Here is an 18,487-nt window from a genome sequence, read left to right as displayed (position 1 = left end):
AATAGATACAACAAACACCTTTAGGTTACGAGGTAAGTTATTTCAAAGGTCTTTCAAATTCCTTTCTGAAAATGGGTTTTCATACAAATCATGATGGGTTTTCTTACAAATCTTTTTACAATTTTCCGAACTATAGTCAACATTGTTTTTAGCATAACTTTTGAAGTACTTAACTAAACTGCATATTTTTTTATGGCGACGATCGAATGAGGCAAAAACGGACAAAATCGGTTAAGCCAGTCTCGAGATAATCGAATGACATTTTTTTGAGCAACATCCTACCACGCACACAGACATTTGCTCAGAATTGATTCTGAGCCGATAGGTATACATGAAGGTGGGTCATTTTTCGAGCGATTTTATAGCCCTACCTCAGCAATGTGAGGAAGGCTTCATCCATTAAGTACGTCACGCTAAAATCAGCCAAAATTTACCCCCCTTTATTTATCGCACTGGGTGACCTTAAATAGGGAGACTGGTCGATGTGAATTTGACGTATCCAAGTGTCTCAAAATTTATATAATTTTGTGAATCAATTATCGACCTTCTAGACAATCATTCATTAATGATGCTTTTCAAAAAAATATTTTTTTTTTTGACCCAGCCTTAGTTTGCTGAGATATGTCCTTTATAAAATTTATAATTTTATTCAAAAATTTCCAAAAACTCAAATAAGGAATTGTATTGTAAATTAGAAATGCAATATTTCGAAAGATGTTACCTAAAACAACCATAATTCAAAAGCTTTTCACTTTATCAATTTTTCACTAAATAACTTTTCAATAGCAAATTGTTTTTTTTTTTTAACATAAAGTCAATCAAAAAATTATCGCTCAAGATGCACATTTTCAAATAGAATTTTATTTTATGCTAAATATACCGGTTTTCAAATAATTCAATACAAAATTTCTATGGAATGCTGAAGAAAATGCTAAAAAAAATAACATGAAAAGGAACCACAAAATTAAAAAAAAATTATGCTAAAAAAGAACTCGATTGCCAATGTTTTAGAGAAATTCTTCAATCTTGAACAAATTGTTGAAGAGACCGATTTAAGAATGGAAAAGAGCAATGCATTGTTAATTAAATGAAATTTTTCGACCCACCACCTAAACTTCCTTGACTTGATATGTAGTTTAACTAACAAGTTATCGTACCCAATAAAACAACAAGTTACAAATGACTAGAAGCAGATTTTTCTCAAATATAGTAGTAAAAACGTTACTTAATCCACCTTTAGGTGGTTGGTGCCTTCCACTCATTTATAGAGTGATTACAATCCCCTAAAGTGTCCACATGGTCCACTAGGGTGTAATACGGTTGTATGGAAAAAAATAAAGTTGTCCAAATTCAGCGAGCACAGCAAGTTTTCAGTTCCTTTTGGGGTCCTAAACAACTCCCAAAAGTTTGGGAACGATTGGTTTAGTCCTCACTTTGCGCAAAGCGATTCAATTTTCCATATAAATTTGTATGGGAAAACCCATTTTTTTGGATTTTGATATTTATAAAATCCACGTTTGACGCTGTATCAAAACCGGATTCATATTCGGATGCTCTGGAAGGTGCTCTACAACTTTTCCGAAGAGAGTATGGTGCTAACTTGCTCCTAAAAAAAGATACAGCGTGTTCAAAACTCGTCTAAAACGTGTTTTTTGCTCGAAAATCACGTTTTAGACGAGTTTTGAGGACGCTGTATCTTCTTTCAGGGACAAGCTAGCACCATACTCTCTTCGGGAAAGTTGTAGAGCACCTTCCAGAGCATCCGAATATGAATCCGGTTTTAGTACAGCGTGAAACGTGGATTTTATAAATATCAAAATCCAAAAAAATGGTTTTTCCCATACAAATTTATATGGAAAATTGAATCGCTTTGCGCAAAGTGAGGACTAAACCAATCGTTCCCAAACTTTGGGGAGTTGTTTAGGACCCCAAAAGGAACTGAAAAATTGCTGTGCTGGAAAATCGATTTTGATATTACACCCTAATGGTCCACATGGTTTATGGATCTCCCCTAACGTGATCGCAGCACCTAAGGAGTCCTAATAAAAATAAGTGACGAGTAAAAAAATAGACTTCCTACAGACTTTTTGTCAAGATTATACAGACACCGCCTTTGAGGAAAATGGCATCCTTCTACAAGGCTTTTTCGTGGCGATCAGACGGGACCATTTGAGGTTATGTAAATTCAGACCATTTTTTAAACTGCTTGTAATTTTAGATAGGTAAGTCAGATCTTGAAAATTCTTAATCCACAAGAAAGGTCTTCTCATATGCTTTCTAAAAATATATAACATGTGAGGGTTTCATGAAAAAACCACCCTTTTGCCTTCCTCACTGAGGTAAGGCTATAATCCTGCTCTAAAAATGAACTTTTTATTAAAAGCTCGAAGACCCACCTTCATATATACATATCGACTCAGAATCGAAAACTGAACAAATGTCTGTGTGTGTGTATGTGTGTGTGTGTATGTATGTATGTGTTAAAAAATCTTGCCAAGTTTTCTCAGCACTGGCTGAACCGATTTTGATCGAACCAGTTGCATTCGACTTGGTTTAAGGTCCCATACATCGCTATTGAATTGTTTGAAGTTTCGATAAGTAGTTCAAAAGTTATGTATAAAAATGTGTTTTCACATATAACCGGATCTCAATTATATGCATGTAAACGATGTCCGGATCCACCATCCGACCCATCGTTGGTTAGGTAATCAAGAGACCTTTCCAACGAGTCCACAACATTGAAGATCTGGCAACCCTGTCTCGAGTTATGACCACTTAAGTGATATTTATGTACTTTTTAAAGCCGGATCTCACTTAAATGTATGTAAACGATGTCCAGATCCATCATCCGACCCATCGTTGGTTAGGTTATCAAGAGAACTTTCCAACGAGTCCCCAATATCGAAGATCTGGCAACCCTGTCTCGAGTTATGACCACTTAAGTGATATTTATGTACTTTTTTGAAGCCGGGTCTAACTTAAATGCATGTACACGATGTCCGGATCCATCATCCGACCCATCATTGGTTAGATAATCAAGAGACCTTTCCAACGAGTCCTCAACATTGAAGATCTGGCAACCCTGTCTCGAGTTATGACCACTTAAGTGATATTTATGTACTTTTTTGAAGCCGGGTCTAACTTAAATGCATGTAAACGATGTCCGGATCCATCATCCAACCCATCGTTGATTAGATAATCAAGAGACCTTTCCAACGAGTCCACAACATCGAAGATCTGGCAACCCTGTCTCAAGTTATGACCACTTAAGTGATATTTATATGCTTTTTTGAAGCCGGATCTCACTTAAATGTATGTAAACGATGTCCGGATCCATCATCCGTTCCATCGTTGGTTAGGTAATCAAGAGACCTTTCCAACGAGTCCACAACATCGAAGATCTGGCAACCCTGTCTCGAGTTATGACCACTTTAGTGATATTTATGTACTTTTTTGAAGCCGGATCTCACTTAAATGTATGTGAACGATGTCCGGAACCATCATCCAACCCATCGTTGGTTAGGTAATCAAGAGACCTTTCAAACGAGTCCACATAATAGAAAATCTGGCAACCCTGTCTCGAGTTATGACAACTTAAGTTATATCTGTGTACTTATTTTTCTGGACCTAAAAAAATAGCTGAAAAATGTGTCCAAACCACTCATATTACCCATTGTTGGTAAAAAGTGAGGAAGGCATCAACCACATAGGTGGATTAAGTTAGTTTTTACCATAATTTTAATTTAATATGAAACAGTTTTTTTAACATAACTTTTTAAATACAAGATAAAACTGCATGAATTTAAATAGCAGCTTAGGGGACGTTAAGTCGGATCGATTAAAACCATTCCGGCCAAAATCGGTTGAGCCTGTGACAAGATATTCCAGTGACATTGATTTGGTACACATGTCTACATACAGCCAAACACACAGACATTTGCTCAGCTGGTGATTCTGAGTCGATATGTCTAGGAGGTCTAACTAAAAAGTTCGTTTTTCGAGTGATTTAATAGCCTTTCCTCAGTAAAGTGAGGAAGGCAAAAACAGCACACTTTCGTCCTTGTTTTCATTGTTTTATTACTATAACATAAAATTGGAACATTACATTTGTGTCTAAAATACAGTTTAGGAAACATAAATTCGTCAACTAATCCTAGAAAAGCTGAACTTTTAAACTAATAATCATTCGATGAAATCAAAGAGTCATATAAATTACACGCGCGAAAAAGGCAAATTTACAGTCTTATTGAGCAACCCACGTGATGCTGTCCATCTCCTGCTCCAGCGGCCAAGGCCCTTCGCTGGCCACCACCGCGCTGGGGCGTCCCAGCCTCGTCACAGCAAAAGTCCGATTGCATCGACACATCAGTCTCATCGTACTCGGCAGTCTCCTGGCTTCCACGGGTCGTCTCCTCCTCGTTGAAGCCGCTGTCCATGCGGTAAAAATTGCCCCCGATCGGAACCGATTTGGCCAGTCCCGATTCCGTCGCGGTCGGGCGCATGTTCTCCTTCCCAGAGGCGGCCAAGATTCCGCTGAAGCTACGTCGGTGTAATTCTTTTGTTAGTAGATCCTGGTGCAGGTGGGACTGGGCGTGCTGCTCCTCACGTTCCTCGTCCAGTTCGTCCGAGTAGAGCAGGAAGGAGTGGGACAGATTCTTGCGGTTGCGTCGGTGGCTGCGAGTGCGACCAGCGTGGCGTCGTACCGGAGTCGTTGGGTGCTGCTGGGAGGTTGAGATGGAGCACGAGGACTGGGAAGAGGCAAGCAGGTTGTCCTCGTAGGAAACGTCGTCCTCCTCGGTGAGATCGGCCGATCGATCGATCGGTTTGAATGCTGAAAAGTAAAGAGATTTTTATCAGATTAAGATTAAATACCTGTTTCAAATATCATTCGCCAAATTTTCCACATTATTCATTGTTGATTTATTCTAAAAGATTTTATTCAATCATACTGTTTGCTCTACATAATGGCCTTGGCGGTATTCCTACTCGAAAAAAAAGTGTCCGAAGGCAATTGGTAATTGTTGAGGCAATATAAACCTCCATTTACACCTAACCTACAATCCACCCCGAGATTCAAACTGATGACCTTTGGTTTTTGAGCCAACTACCTACCAGCAACTCCACCGCAACCGACTTAGGGAGACGACCTGGACTGAGCTTACGACCAAACCTCTGAGGCTCTGAGTTAGGCCGGGACCAACATTTACTTCCACATCAGAAAGGAAGGCGTGATCTGACAAATCTCGTCTCGAAAAATGCCACTGGGGCCAACTGGGATTGAACCCAGCCCAACTGGAGTAAGAGGCAACCATGCTTACCACTACATCACTGGACCCGGCAAATGTTAACGCTGTTAAAAAAAATCCTTCGTGTAGTTCCCGAAATACCCCAACATTTGACATAAGAGAGTATGGGTGTTGGAGGCTGTTTCAAGAAAATATATATTGAAATATATATGATCCGAAATTTGTCGTTTCGTAATGAAAGAACGCTCCCGTAGAAAAAGCAACGGGCTAGATTTTGACAGTTTTTTTTTGTCATGGACAACAATCGTTCGCAGTTGCTGATACAGCGATAGAAAAATGGGTTTTAAAAAGAAATTTTGAAAATACGACATTTTTATTCTTCTAAATTTGCTTGGTTCAACCGGAAATTTCCTAGAAGATTGTGCTATAAATTTTTGTCCAAATATGTTTGAGCTGAGATTTAAGTAGATTACAAATGACAAAATCCTGAGTCAACATACAAGGCTAGTATGGAGCTCGGAAGAAATGCAAAACCAAAAAAAAATAAAAAAAATACGCCCAAGAAACGGCCAACCAAGGGGTCAGGAAAAGGTTTTCTTAAGGTGAAACGGGAAAGTGTCGTCATATTCACACAACGACTCGAGTTTTAAAATAAAGTTCACGGAAATTACAGTATGTATTACTAATAAAGTTCTGTTGTTTCAGACGATAAATAAGAAAACAGCAAATAATCTGCCGAGTTCAGAGATTCTTAGAACTGGCGAACCGTTTCACCTTGTTTGGAATATATTTTTATAAAAAATCAAATAATTTTCCTTTTTTTTTTTGCATAACAAGTTCCTGCTTCTTGAATTACGGGCCTGTACAACGGGGTTGCCACAATGTACAATTCAATATTCTTAGACAATTTGACTGTTGTCCTGCCATTTGAAGAAAAAAAAATGAGAAAAAAATCAAAAATACAAAAATGGAAATGTTTATGTTAGTTAAGAGAACTTAAGGAAAATAAAAAAATGTGATTCGATCATCCGAAATGAATTTTGGTCAAGACTTCGAAAAATTGAGAACGAAGTGTACAGAGCGGACTCGTTAATTCGAATTTCGCTACTTTGAATGCTCGCTAATTCGAACGTATTCGAATTAAAAGGCACTCAACCATCAAAACCAGTTGTCAAGCTGATGTTGACGTTTCAACATCAACGTTCGGCAATTTCCGAACATGTGGTTTCAAACTTTTGACAGCTGTCAAAAGTTTGAAAGTCAAAAGGTTGTTCCGATTAGCGAATTTGGATTCGCTTATTCGAATGCAGTTCCCTTCGAACTAGCGAATCTGTTTTGTATTTACAATTTTTTCAAACTTGAACTTTTTAATTTATGAAGTTTTATTTTTTTCATTTTTGATTTTTTGAAATTTATTTAAATTTCTAATCTTTTTTTACTTTTTATTGTTTTTTAATTGTTGAACTTGAACTTGAACTGAACTTGATATTTTAAATTGCTTGATTTTTAAATTTTTAAATTGTTTGATTTTTTATACTTAGGCTTCCGTTTTTTTTCGAGCTTTTCAATTTTAAAATCATTGACTCTTTAAATTACGGTTTTTATTAATTTTTGCATTTGATTGCATTTTTGCATTACTTAGCTAATACAGAACATTATTGGTGGCTCCATTTACTATCATGAGACGTAAAATTCGCAATTCGCAATTTTCAGTGTAAGAACGGGCCTTGACCGATCTTATGCACTAGGTTCCCGACGAACACGCACTGCCCTTACACCTACATCTCACCCTTGCTCTGAGTCAGTACGAGCAGCACGCTAGAACACGCTTTGAGTGTTCGTGCCAGGCATGCACACCTTCTTTTCCGGTTACGCATTTTAACTCGGCCGGGGGTGGTACATTAAGTAGAGTTTGATGTAAGTATAAGCGCCTAACCATTTATAGTGTGCCTATCAATTTTCATTAAAGCAAAAACTGTTTTATTTTTAGTTTGAATTTAAAAACTAATTGTTATTTACTGTGTTTTATTTTCTTCTGAAATCTTGCCTAATGTTGAATCGTGTTAATCTGTTGCTATTTCTTCTGTCGCGATGTTTTGTTACAATGTTTTGGACCTAAGCATGTTATTCAAAAGTTTACCAAAAGTACAATAGTAATATTTGTGTTAATTCTTTGATCGTTCCAAAAATTGAGTAAGGGCTCGAACCTCACTTGTTTTAAAAAAGGGTGAAGATTGAAAACAATGGACAGTGAAAGAAATAGACTATTTGAAGAATCAATAGTAAAAAAAAGATAGTAATTTATGAAGTAGATAAAGAAATTAACAATAGTTAATAAATAGAGGCAACAAACAAGCTAAGATTGTAGAAGGGCAATTTATAGAGCAGATGAACAATTATTCAAATAGATAAATAAAAATAAACAAAATTGACATCGCTGCCAAATTAAGGGAAAACAGACAGTTTGTTACAGCAGCATCAATTAGTAAATAGAGTGGAAAAGCGTTGAGAATTGAGAGAATCAAGAGAATCATGAAAGTAAAATCGAAAATAAAAAGGACGATAATAAACAGAAAGCGTGTTAGAGAATCAGTGAAACAAAATAAACAGAATATAGATGGTAGATAGAGAAGCTGGAGCCCGTTAGAGAACGGACATCTCAAATCAAAAACACCAATCGAAGCACGAGAACCGTCACAAAGGATTTTGCTCGATAGGCACCTTCGTTTGACAGCTCCGGTACCTCGATTGGCACCTCAGGCCTGAGATGTCCGTTCTCTAATAAGCTCCAGGCTCTCGAAAAAGAAGAGAAACCCCGTTGTGCGATGTTTCAGGTACATCCACAGCAGTTGACTCAACATACTGCGAATCAAAACAATACCGTCTACAATCACAAATTACTTCCCTTTCCCACATTGTCGCGCCCCTTTCTTTTAGCCGTCTCGACTCTGACCCGCGGTGGTCAAAGGTTTACGATCCGTTTCCACAGGCCACCAGCTAGGTCATCATGAAAACCAAGCCAACGTGGAGGTAAGAAAATAGGACACTTGCAAGGAACCAGAGCTATACTGTTCTGATCAAGAATGATCTAACAGGACTACGGACGTAGTCAGTGACGCTCCTTCCAGGATGTTCCTCGCCTGAGCGTCAACTGAAGAGGTATCATCAGAATCATTCGCACTTGGCCTGCAACTATCATGAGACGTAAAATACGGAAAAATTAAAAAAAAATAATAATTTTTATTTGGATATTTTAGAACAAAATTTAATGATTTTGCTGACACAGACATCTATCAAAATCGACATTTCGTTTTTTGGAACATTCTAACGCAAGAATCATGTGCGATTTGAATTATCCATGGAATTTAAAAGGTAGCCGATTGGATTTTCTCCAAACACTCTACGGTGAACTCGGGAGGCCAAAAATACTAGCGGTCATATGTGGCTTCAATATCTATACTATTTTTGTAACATTTTGCGACTTTCATTCTTTTTAACATGAGCAGCTGCAGTTTTTACAACTATATTATGCAAAGTATTCTGAATTCAAAATTCCAAATCAAAATTTAAACACCTTTTTGTTAATTTAGTATTCTTTCAATAAGCTTTAAATTATTGTCTTTTAAAAAATCCTGAATTGATGAAAAACATGATTTTTAAGCCAGCGTAGTTTCAATTTACTGACGACGAAAAAACAGTTTGACAAGCGATGACTTGTTGAGTTTAGACATTATGCTTTATTAAAAAAACACACATTTTCTTCCTTTCTGTAGAGGGGGCCCATAAGCATTCTAGCTATCAAGATCTATTTTGCAAATTACCAACACCCAGAATGTCAAAAGGTAGCTGGGAAGGCCAGCTATTGTTTTACATTTCGAATTTGGAGAAAAAGTTATCGGTTGTCTTGGGATTTGCAAAATGCTTGTCCGCCCTTTCCTCGTGTTGCTCAAGTTTTATCCTTTCGACCTTTTGTCCATTCAAGATGCTTTTATGCACACGATTTTGTCCGTTTCAGATAATAAAATAAAAGCGCTGTTCAAATCAAAATCATGCAAAAGTATCAATATATTTTTTAATTACTGTCAATATTCAATTTGTGCCTCAAACACGTTTAAAAATAACATAAAATCTACAAATCTATTCAATCTAACGAGACTACCAAACGTAATAATTACCCCGATGCTGGCTATCGTTGAGCTCGACCGACATGTGGTGCTGGCTGTTGGTGCTGCTGCAGTTCATCGCCACGAGCCCAGCCGGCCGCGGCCGCTCCGGCGTACTCCTGTAAATGGCATCGGTTCCCATCTCGACGCCCCCGCTTCCACTAGCCTCCCCCTCCACGCTGGGCAACTCGGTCGAATTCGAGCCCGGTTTCATCGGCGACGGCGACTCCGATCGCTTCGAAATGGGCGACAAAGCCCCGAACGACTCCCGGTCGTCGCCGGCTTGCGTGGATGGCGTTCCCGCCACCGGACTGAGCGAAATATCGCCCGGATCGATCACCAGCTCGTGGGACGAGCTGAAGCAGCGCGATCGCTTCAGGATCTGCGCCGCGGCCTGGCCCAACTCGGGACTAACCGGCGGCGGGCTGAGACAGCGCAGATCCAGCCGATCCAGCGAGTCTTCCCGGTCTTCCGGCTCCTCTGAATCGCTCGCGCAGTTGAACAGCTTACGCCGCAACGACGCGTCCCGGGCGTCGTGGTCGATGAAGCTGCCGTCCGTTTCGTCGATCGGGTCGTGGGTTTGCTGTTGATTCTGCCAAAAATCAAATTATTTATTTTAAAATTTAACAAAATTAAAAATAAAGCAAACTCACATCGTGGAAATTAAAGTAGGGCGCTAGCATGGCTTCCACCTCCGGGGGCAGCACCGGTGGGAAGGTGAGCACCGTCTGGCAGATGCCGTCCCGTTTTCGCTTGGACTTGCGGCCAGCGAAGCTGCCGCTGAAGGAGGACGAGTCGGCACCGTTGAGGATGATTTTTTGGTTTCGCAGCGGGCAGTCGACGGGGCTGGGTACTGCGGAAAGAGAAAAAAATAAAAATGTTATGCTTTTAATTGTTGAGTTATTCTAAAATTCTACGTTTTTGATAATATGCTAAATAATTAGGACAGTGGATTAAACCCATTCCATAAAAACCTAGCTTGGGTGACAACTATTAAAAATATTTGCGTCAGCCTCAAGCATTATTTTAAAGTCAATTTCTAATAAAATATGATTTTGCTGAGATAAAAAATTGGGATACATTAAAGACAGTTACAAACATTTTTTTGAGTTCTTGCTCGGCTCCTTCAAAAGTAGGTCTATTCCCGTACTTGCAGAATTGCAGAATTTCTGCAGCTTCTGCAGGATTCTGCAGCCAGCATAAGTCACTTTTTTGCAGCACGTTCCCGTACTTTTCAGCTCGCTCTCTTCATCTCTCTCTTCTGCAGAAGTTCTGCAAGGAGAGAAGCGGCAAAAAATTTGCCTGGGTAGCGCGTTCCAGTACTTTTTCTGCAACATTATACACAGTTGAGTGGATTTAGTCAAATTGGGTATTATTTTTTTAATTATTGCAAAATATAAAAAAAATGGCTTACAAAAAAGTTTTTGAAGGAAGTTTACCTCTAGACCTGGGACATTATTGTTTTATGCAGCACAACATTTTGTTTAAATAATCAAAGATGTTTTATTCGTTAACTAACTAGAAATTAATTGGGTACTAAAGCCCTATGCCAATTTTTATGTACAACGGTAAAAAACACGATCAAAACCCATTTTTGATCACTTTTTTTTTCATTTTAATGCAAAAAAAAATGTGCCAAGACAACATTTTTTTGATGGATCAACTATGGTCCCCTTGGAACGAGCTGTCAAGTAGGAACTTTTCTGTCAAATAGGACCGCGAGGTTAATTTTTCAAAATTGATTTAAAAATCCATTTTAAACTCTTTGTGGTCGTACAAAGGGTCATTGTACTCAGAAAAATAAGCTTTATCGCTGTAAACAATAATATCAGAAATCTAAGCTTCATTTTAGGACCCAATTATGCTTAGGTAGAAATCATATATTAGAAACAACTTAAAAAATTTACATTAGGTAAACAATTTTACAAATGAGAGTGGCAGGTACGTTTAATAAATATGATAAAAAAGACAAACAAAGGTTTTATATAGAAGGGACCATAAATACATGTTTAATAGCAGAATGTTTGAAAGATTATTCAGGATAGCATACATAAATTATGATTGGATGTCACATGAAAGAACAACGGTGACGCAGTAAAATTGACAAATAAAAAAATGATCACAAACTCAAAAATTTTGATACACATAAATTAAGCAATCTGGAAATTAAGAAATCCATAATTAAAAATATAAAAAAAACTAATATTTCCACATCAAGAAACTTAAAAAAAAAACATTAAATAAGATATTTGAGAAATTTAAAAATGCAAATAATTATATCAGAAAAATAAAAAAACCAATAAATTGAGCTTTGAGCTCAAAAAATCAAATAATTAAAAACTAAATATTTCAAAATGATTAAAGTTAAAAAAAACTTAATTTAAAAAAATCAAAATAAAAAAGGTTGAAAAAATTCGAAAAAAAATAACATTTTTTTTAAATATTTATGAGTTCAGAACACAACAAATTCAAAGGCTACAGTGAAAAATAATAAGATAGAAACTTAAAGAAATTATAATTTCAAATACAAGTAAAATTAATAAATTCTGTAAATTAAAATTTTTAAAACTCAAATATAAATAAAAAAGGAACAGTCAACATTTCCAATCTCTAAATCCTCTAAATTTGAGTTTCTAACCTAAAATATGACTTCAAAAATGTGTATTTATTATGATTCAAGATGGCGTAGAAAATAAAAGTTTAAGAATTTACGAATTTAAGAATTTAAGAATTTAAGAATTTAAGAATTTAAGAATTTAAGAATTTAAGAATTTAAGAATTTAAGAATTTAAGAATTTAAGAATTTAAGAATTTAAGAATTTAAGAATTTAAGAATTTAAGAATTTAAGAATTTAAGAATTTAAGAATTTAAGAATTTAAGAATTTAAGAATTTAAGAATTTAAGAATTTAAGAATTTAAGAATTTAAGAATTTTAATTTCGACAAAATAAAATTTTTTTGGTTCATATAAGAATACAAATTGGTAGCACCGTTAAAGGTATAAATAATTATTTGCCAATTAAATTTACCTGTTATTTAACACACACATTTAGTATATTCCGAGGTATATTCGAAAACAATTGAAGATCAAAAATTATTCCTAAACAAATTTCTATTTGAAATTATGAAACTCAAAAGAAATGTGTCTTTTAAAAGTTTTTTAAAATCAATTTGTTTTTATAGTACAATTTTTGTTGGGGTACTAGCCGTGCTGTAATACTATGGCTTAAGTTATCAATTTTTTATCAGGTAAAAATATTAACACTGAAAAAAATCGCTATATAATTTACATAAATGAACTAAGCCTGAAATCGTTAACATAAAAAAAAAATCGGTCTCAATAAAACCAGACATAAAAAAACTACCCCAAAATCATTTATTATTACAACTTATAATAAAATGCTTAATTTCACCCAACTTGCAGATTTTATGTAAGCGTGTAGTCAACATCCATCACACCAAATTGCAGTAACTTTTCAAGAAGAAAGAGAAGAGAGAGCTTGCAGAAAAGTACGGGAACGGTTTTGCTGCAACTTCTACCTCTCTCACTGCAAAAGTTCTGCCTGAGAGAAAAGTTACTTTTGTTGCAGAAAAGTACGGGAACGCTTTGCTGCCGTTTTTGTGCAGAATTGCAGAATTCTGCAGTACGGGAATAGACCTAGTGTCTCCACTGCTCGGAAGGCATCTCAGTTCATAAAGATTTTCCAGTGCTACCCGTTTTGCTGCCGGTTTGCGAGTTGACAACAACATTTTGCGAATCAAAACAATACCGTCTACAATCAGAAATTACTTCCCTTTCCCACATTGGCGCGCCCCTTTCTTCTAGCCGTCTCGACTCTGACCCTCGCTGATCAAAGGATGCAAGGAACCAGAGAAAAACTTCAATCGAACAAACTGTTAAACCCCCACTGCATTTTTTTCTATTTGTTGGAGTACCTTGTTTTGGCTAACTGCATTTATCTTGTTAAAAAAAAACGAAGTTGACTTTATAGCTGTCGGCCACCATTGCTAGTACCAACCACTAGTGTCTTCCTTTTTATCTACAAGGACTTCGCCGCCCTGGGCTCCTAAGTGTATGAAAGTATGGCACGGAGCGACGGCGCCGAATACCCATATTTACACAAAGAATTTTAGAGCGCCTTGTTAAGTTTATGTTTTTATTCTGAGATTTGACTTTTCATACAATATGGCCCTAAATCTCTACGTAAATTTTTTAATACGATCTATCATAATCTTTTACTTTTCATGATAAAAAACAATGACAAGACGACATTTAATGAGAAATCAACTATGGTCCTGTTGGAACCAGCTGTCAAAAATGAGACTCTCTGTCAAGAAGTACTATTTTTGCCTTCCTCACCTTACTGAGGAAAGGCTATAAAATCACTCGAAAAACGAAATTTTTGGGGGATGTTGATCAAAAAAAATTGCACTTAGTTATCTCGGAACTGGCTGACCCGATTTAGACCGTTTTGGTCTCATTTGATCCGTCTTGGGGTCCCAAAAGTCGCTATTGAAAATTATAAATTTTAGTTAAGTACTTCAAAAGTTATGCTAAAAAACGATTTTAACAAAAGTCCGGCAGATTGTAAAAAATGTGGCTCGTCATGTTATACATTTTTAGAAAGGTATTCGAAAGACCTTTTCAATGAGTTCAAAGGATTGAAGATCTGACGACCCTATCAAAAGTTATAAGCACTTAAGTGTTATTTATGAACTTTTTAAAGGTCGGATCTCAGATATTTTGACAAAAACGTTGTCCGGATCTATCATGCGACCTGTCGTTGAGTAGGTAATCAAAAGAACTTTCCAACGAGTTCAGTAGATTGAGGATCTGACAACCCTATCAAAAGTTATAAGCACTTAAGTGTTATTTATGAACTTTGTGGGTCTCGTGGCGCAGGGGTAGCGGCTTCGGCTGCCGATCCCGATGATGCTATGAGACGCGGGTTCGATTCCCGCCTTATCCACTGAGCTTCTATCGGATGGTGAAGTAAAACGTCGGTCCCGGTTTCTCCTGTCTCGTCAGAGGCGCTGGAGCAGAAATCCCACGTTAGAGGAAGGCCATGCCCCGGGGGGCGTAGTGCCAATAGTTTCGTTTTTTCATCAAAAGTTATAAGCACTTAAGTGTTATTTATGAACTTTTTAGAGGTCGGATCTCATATATTTCGATGAAAACGTTTTCCGGATCTATCATGCGACTTGTCGTTGGATAGGTAATCAAAAGATCTTTCCAACGAGTTCAGTAGATTGAAGATCTGACGACCCTATCAAAAGTTATAAGCACTTAAGTGTTATTTATGAACTTTGTAGAGGCCGGATCTCAGATATTACCTAGCATTACACTCAAAATGTGAGGAAGGCACCAACCACCTAATGGTGAACTAAGTAACGTTTTTTAAATTAATTTTTAAATCCTTTAGTGGTATTTAGAAGGTTCATTACACCAGCCAGGAAAAAAATGCGTTATTTTCAGGGTAAAAATAGAAATATGGCTAAGTATCGATAAAAAAATCTGGAATATCTAGCATACGAATATCATACAATTATAATACAGTTCAGGTAATCGGCTCCCCTACCACTAACATTTACACACAAGATCCTTTGTAATTATTAAGTCAAATGTAATTACCAGGTCCCAGTACCAAAAAGGACCTAATAAAAATAATTTTATGAAAAAAAAATATAATACAATTCAGATGAATTGATTGAATTGAATTGGCCTCAAAAGGTTCAATTAAATTTTTTTTCATTGAAAAAATAACTAAATTTTTTGATTTTGTATTCAAATTATTTGTTATTCAAAAAAATGTTTAAAATTGGCAAAAAAAATTAAAAAAAATCAAAATATGACATAATTTAAATAGTAATTTTCAAAAAAAAAAACACAATTTCTATTAACACATACCCAGTCACGAAATATTCTAGCAGAGCTGGTTCTGTCAGAATCCTGCTAGAACGGTGCAACATTTCTGCTGGAATGCTGTAAGAATTTCCAGCTCTGTAAGAACTCTGCTAGAATCTTGCTAGAACGTCGTGACTGGGTAAACTCACAAGCTTGAGAAAAAGGAGGAAATTGTATGGAAATTCTCCCTTTTTCTCGAGCTTGGGAGTTCATATGTTAAAGACCATTTACTTATAAGTTTTGGTGTAGCTTTCAAAAACTCGAGTCGGTTTGAAAAAAAAGCATTGCATTACCAGATTTATCTGGCAAACTGGCAACCCTGGTTATCACAGAGAATGATAAAATCAGCAATTGGGTCCTAAAATTATGCTTAAATTGGCGATATTGTTGCTAGCAACTTTAAAGCTTATTTTTCTGAGAGTACAATGACACATTGTTCGACCTCGACGAATTTAGAATTAATTTTTAATCCCAAGTTCAATCCAATTATTAAAAAATAACAGTGAAAGCATCCTACTTGACAGCTCGTTCGGGAACATGGTTGATCCATCGTAAAATGTTGTCTTGTAATGAAATTAAGAGATCAGAAATGGGTTTTAATCGTTTTATTTGAATACCGTTGTGCATAAAATTTACGTACGGCTTTATGATCCTATATAAGCTTAATTTTAGGACCCAATTGTCATCTTTTAGAATGGCTAAAAAGTTCGAATCCCCAAAAGTCTAATTTCGTCGTTTGCTCAGATGGCAGAACGTTTCATGAGGCTGAATTTCTCAAATTGTAAAATGTTTACGAATCATTGTATTTGATTTCTATTTAAACGATGTTGATTGAGCATGCTTTCCAGATATTTTGTTATGTAGTTTTAGGAGAATCATCCAGCAAGGGTTATTGGACATTTTAAAATTTACCCATGAGACTAAAAGAAATTGAAACTAAATTCTAACATTCTGTTATTTTCAACCAATTAAACATTATTTTGTTTAATATTTGGACAAATAAATTGAAACATAAATAATGAATAAATGTCTAACAAATAATGTCTTCTTTATTTCAAAACCAATTTCTGTAAAAAAAAAAACATGGTTTATTTAAAAAAAACTGCCTAACATGCGTTTCTACCTTTTCTTGCACGTTTTGCCTAACGAAAACCGGCCTTTTGGCAATTCAGCCTTTTGAGATTAGGACTTTTGTAGGACACCCTATCTTTTACCTATATAGTGATTTCATAATTGCCAAGCCTTAAATGTGGCTTTGATGAGTGTTTTAAAAACAAATTGCTATAAAATTATACTATTAACTTTAAAGTTACAATCACTGGATTTGTACATAGTTTGGGACATTATTGTATAATTTTTACCTAATTTTTTTATTAAATTGCCAAAGTTACATCACAAAACTCATCATTTTTAAAATTGGTGTGTAGATTTTTAGATGAAAGTCAGGGTTTCTGTTGATTTGAAACTTGGCAAAAGGCCAAATTACTTTTTCAAATCTTTTCCGTTCTTCTCATTATAAGTTTATTGTGTTCCACACATTATTGTTTGTTTGTTTTTTTTTTATGTTTTTAGTCATGATTTTATTCGATAAACCGGTAAACATTAATTTTAGTAGGTTTTTAAAAAAATATATATATTTTCAGTTAAAATTGTCCTATGTTTCTTTGTTTCAAATGAACAAGAAAAAAACTTTACAATCATTTAAATTTCTTGCACATCTCATCTGATTTCATTAAGTGAAACCTTATTTATTATTTAGGGCAATTTTTAAGCAAACGGTCTTGAAAGGGATAAATTAGGGTTGTTTGAAGTAAAATTTATCAAATATCAAATGTATACAAATTATTAACACTACAGAAATCCAGAAACTAGTTCATTTAATCAGGTGTTTGTTAATAATTTTTTTTTTTTTTTTAATTTGTAATTTGTTGTTTTATTGGGTACGATAACTTGTTAGTTAAACTATGTATCAAGTCAAGGAGGGATTAATTAACAATTGTTATAACTAACCAGTTTTGATCAGAAAAAAAAATCCGTTAATCAAAATTCAAATCTACTCTCCCCAACGGTCATTCACCTTTACCGCGAAAAACAAAACAACAACATAAAACTGAAAAACTTACCGCTAATCTCATTAAAGTACGCACTGATGGCGGCCTGGGCCTTGGCCTCCCGGGCCGTGTCCGGCGTCTGCAGGAACTGCGACTCGTACGGCTCAAAGTTGGCCTGCCCCAGCGAGGACACCTCGTCGATGGTCCACTCGAACACGGCCGTCCCGCCGGAACCATCCCCCGTCCCGGCACCACTGCTAGCCCTCGGAGTGGCCGGCCGGTGAAAGATGGACGGGCTGGCAATCATGGGCAGGTGCAGCCGCTCGAGCGATTCGAACGGATTGACGACCTTGGTGGGCAGGACCCGGCAGGAGGGTGGCGTCTGAACGACCGCCGGAAGCAGGTGAAAGCGACCGTTGACGGCACCGCCGCGCGAGGCCAACCGGGTGGGGGTGAAGACGGACGGGGAACCGGAACCGGAGGCCGACTTCCGGGCCGCGTTGAACGCGTTCTGGAAGATCTTGCGCGGCGTCAGGAACGTCTCCGGGTCCATGGTGGCACAGTTGATGAACACAAAACGGCGGCGGTTAATTTGGACTAACGTTTAACTAAATACTGATCACAGATTATTCACTCATTTAATGGCAGTTGCAGGAAGAAAACTTTAACTAAACTTAAAAGAAAAAAAGTCGTTTATTCTGCTCCGGAGCAGTCGTTGACTGTTGACAGTCGTCGTCGGTTGTGATTCGAAAAACTAAACTGTACAGCAGAGCACAACCGAAGTCGATAACCGTTTTTGAGCGGATTTTCCCGGCGCACGCACACACTTAAACAAACTGCAGCATAAATACACAACAACATTAGCAGCGGCAGCATAAACCATCTGTTTTGACGTTTCGCACCGCGGCGAATGTCGACAACGGATTTTTAAATTTCCCTAAACGATTATATTGAATTGGTGCCTGGAAAGAGGTAATTGAAATGACTTGTTTAGTATTTGTTTAGATAATTTAAAATAAAAACAGCAACTACCTGTTTAAAAACACTATCGTACCTGAACTAGAAGAAATTTAAATGCCCCAAACATAACGGTCAAACAAGGGATACATCCCTGGAATGCCG

At 36.7% G+C, this 18,487-nt stretch overlaps 1 protein-coding gene across 1 annotated transcript; it reads right to left on the bottom strand.

Moving 5' to 3' along the window:
- Positions 1–4,062: 4,062 nt before the first annotated feature.
- Positions 4,063–18,344, bottom strand: LOC120428190 (protein aurora borealis). Its single transcript, XM_039593170.2, has 4 exons — positions 17,438–18,344; positions 10,063–10,262; positions 9,422–10,001; positions 4,063–4,831 (listed from the first exon to the last, which is right to left on the bottom strand). Exons 1-4 carry the CDS (start codon positions 17,916–17,918, stop codon positions 4,236–4,238), a joined length of 1,857 nt encoding a protein of 618 aa, XP_039449104.1. The 5' UTR covers positions 17,919–18,344; the 3' UTR covers positions 4,063–4,235.
- Between the last annotated feature and the right edge of the window lie 143 nt (positions 18,345–18,487).

This window comes from Culex pipiens, chromosome 2, assembly GCF_016801865.2.
Source record: "Culex pipiens pallens isolate TS chromosome 2, TS_CPP_V2, whole genome shotgun sequence".
In the NCBI taxonomy this organism is placed as follows: Eukaryota; Metazoa; Arthropoda; class Insecta; order Diptera; family Culicidae; genus Culex; species Culex pipiens.
The sequence above is the reverse complement of the archived record's forward strand: the minus strand, read 5'-3'. Positions and strand labels throughout refer to the sequence as shown.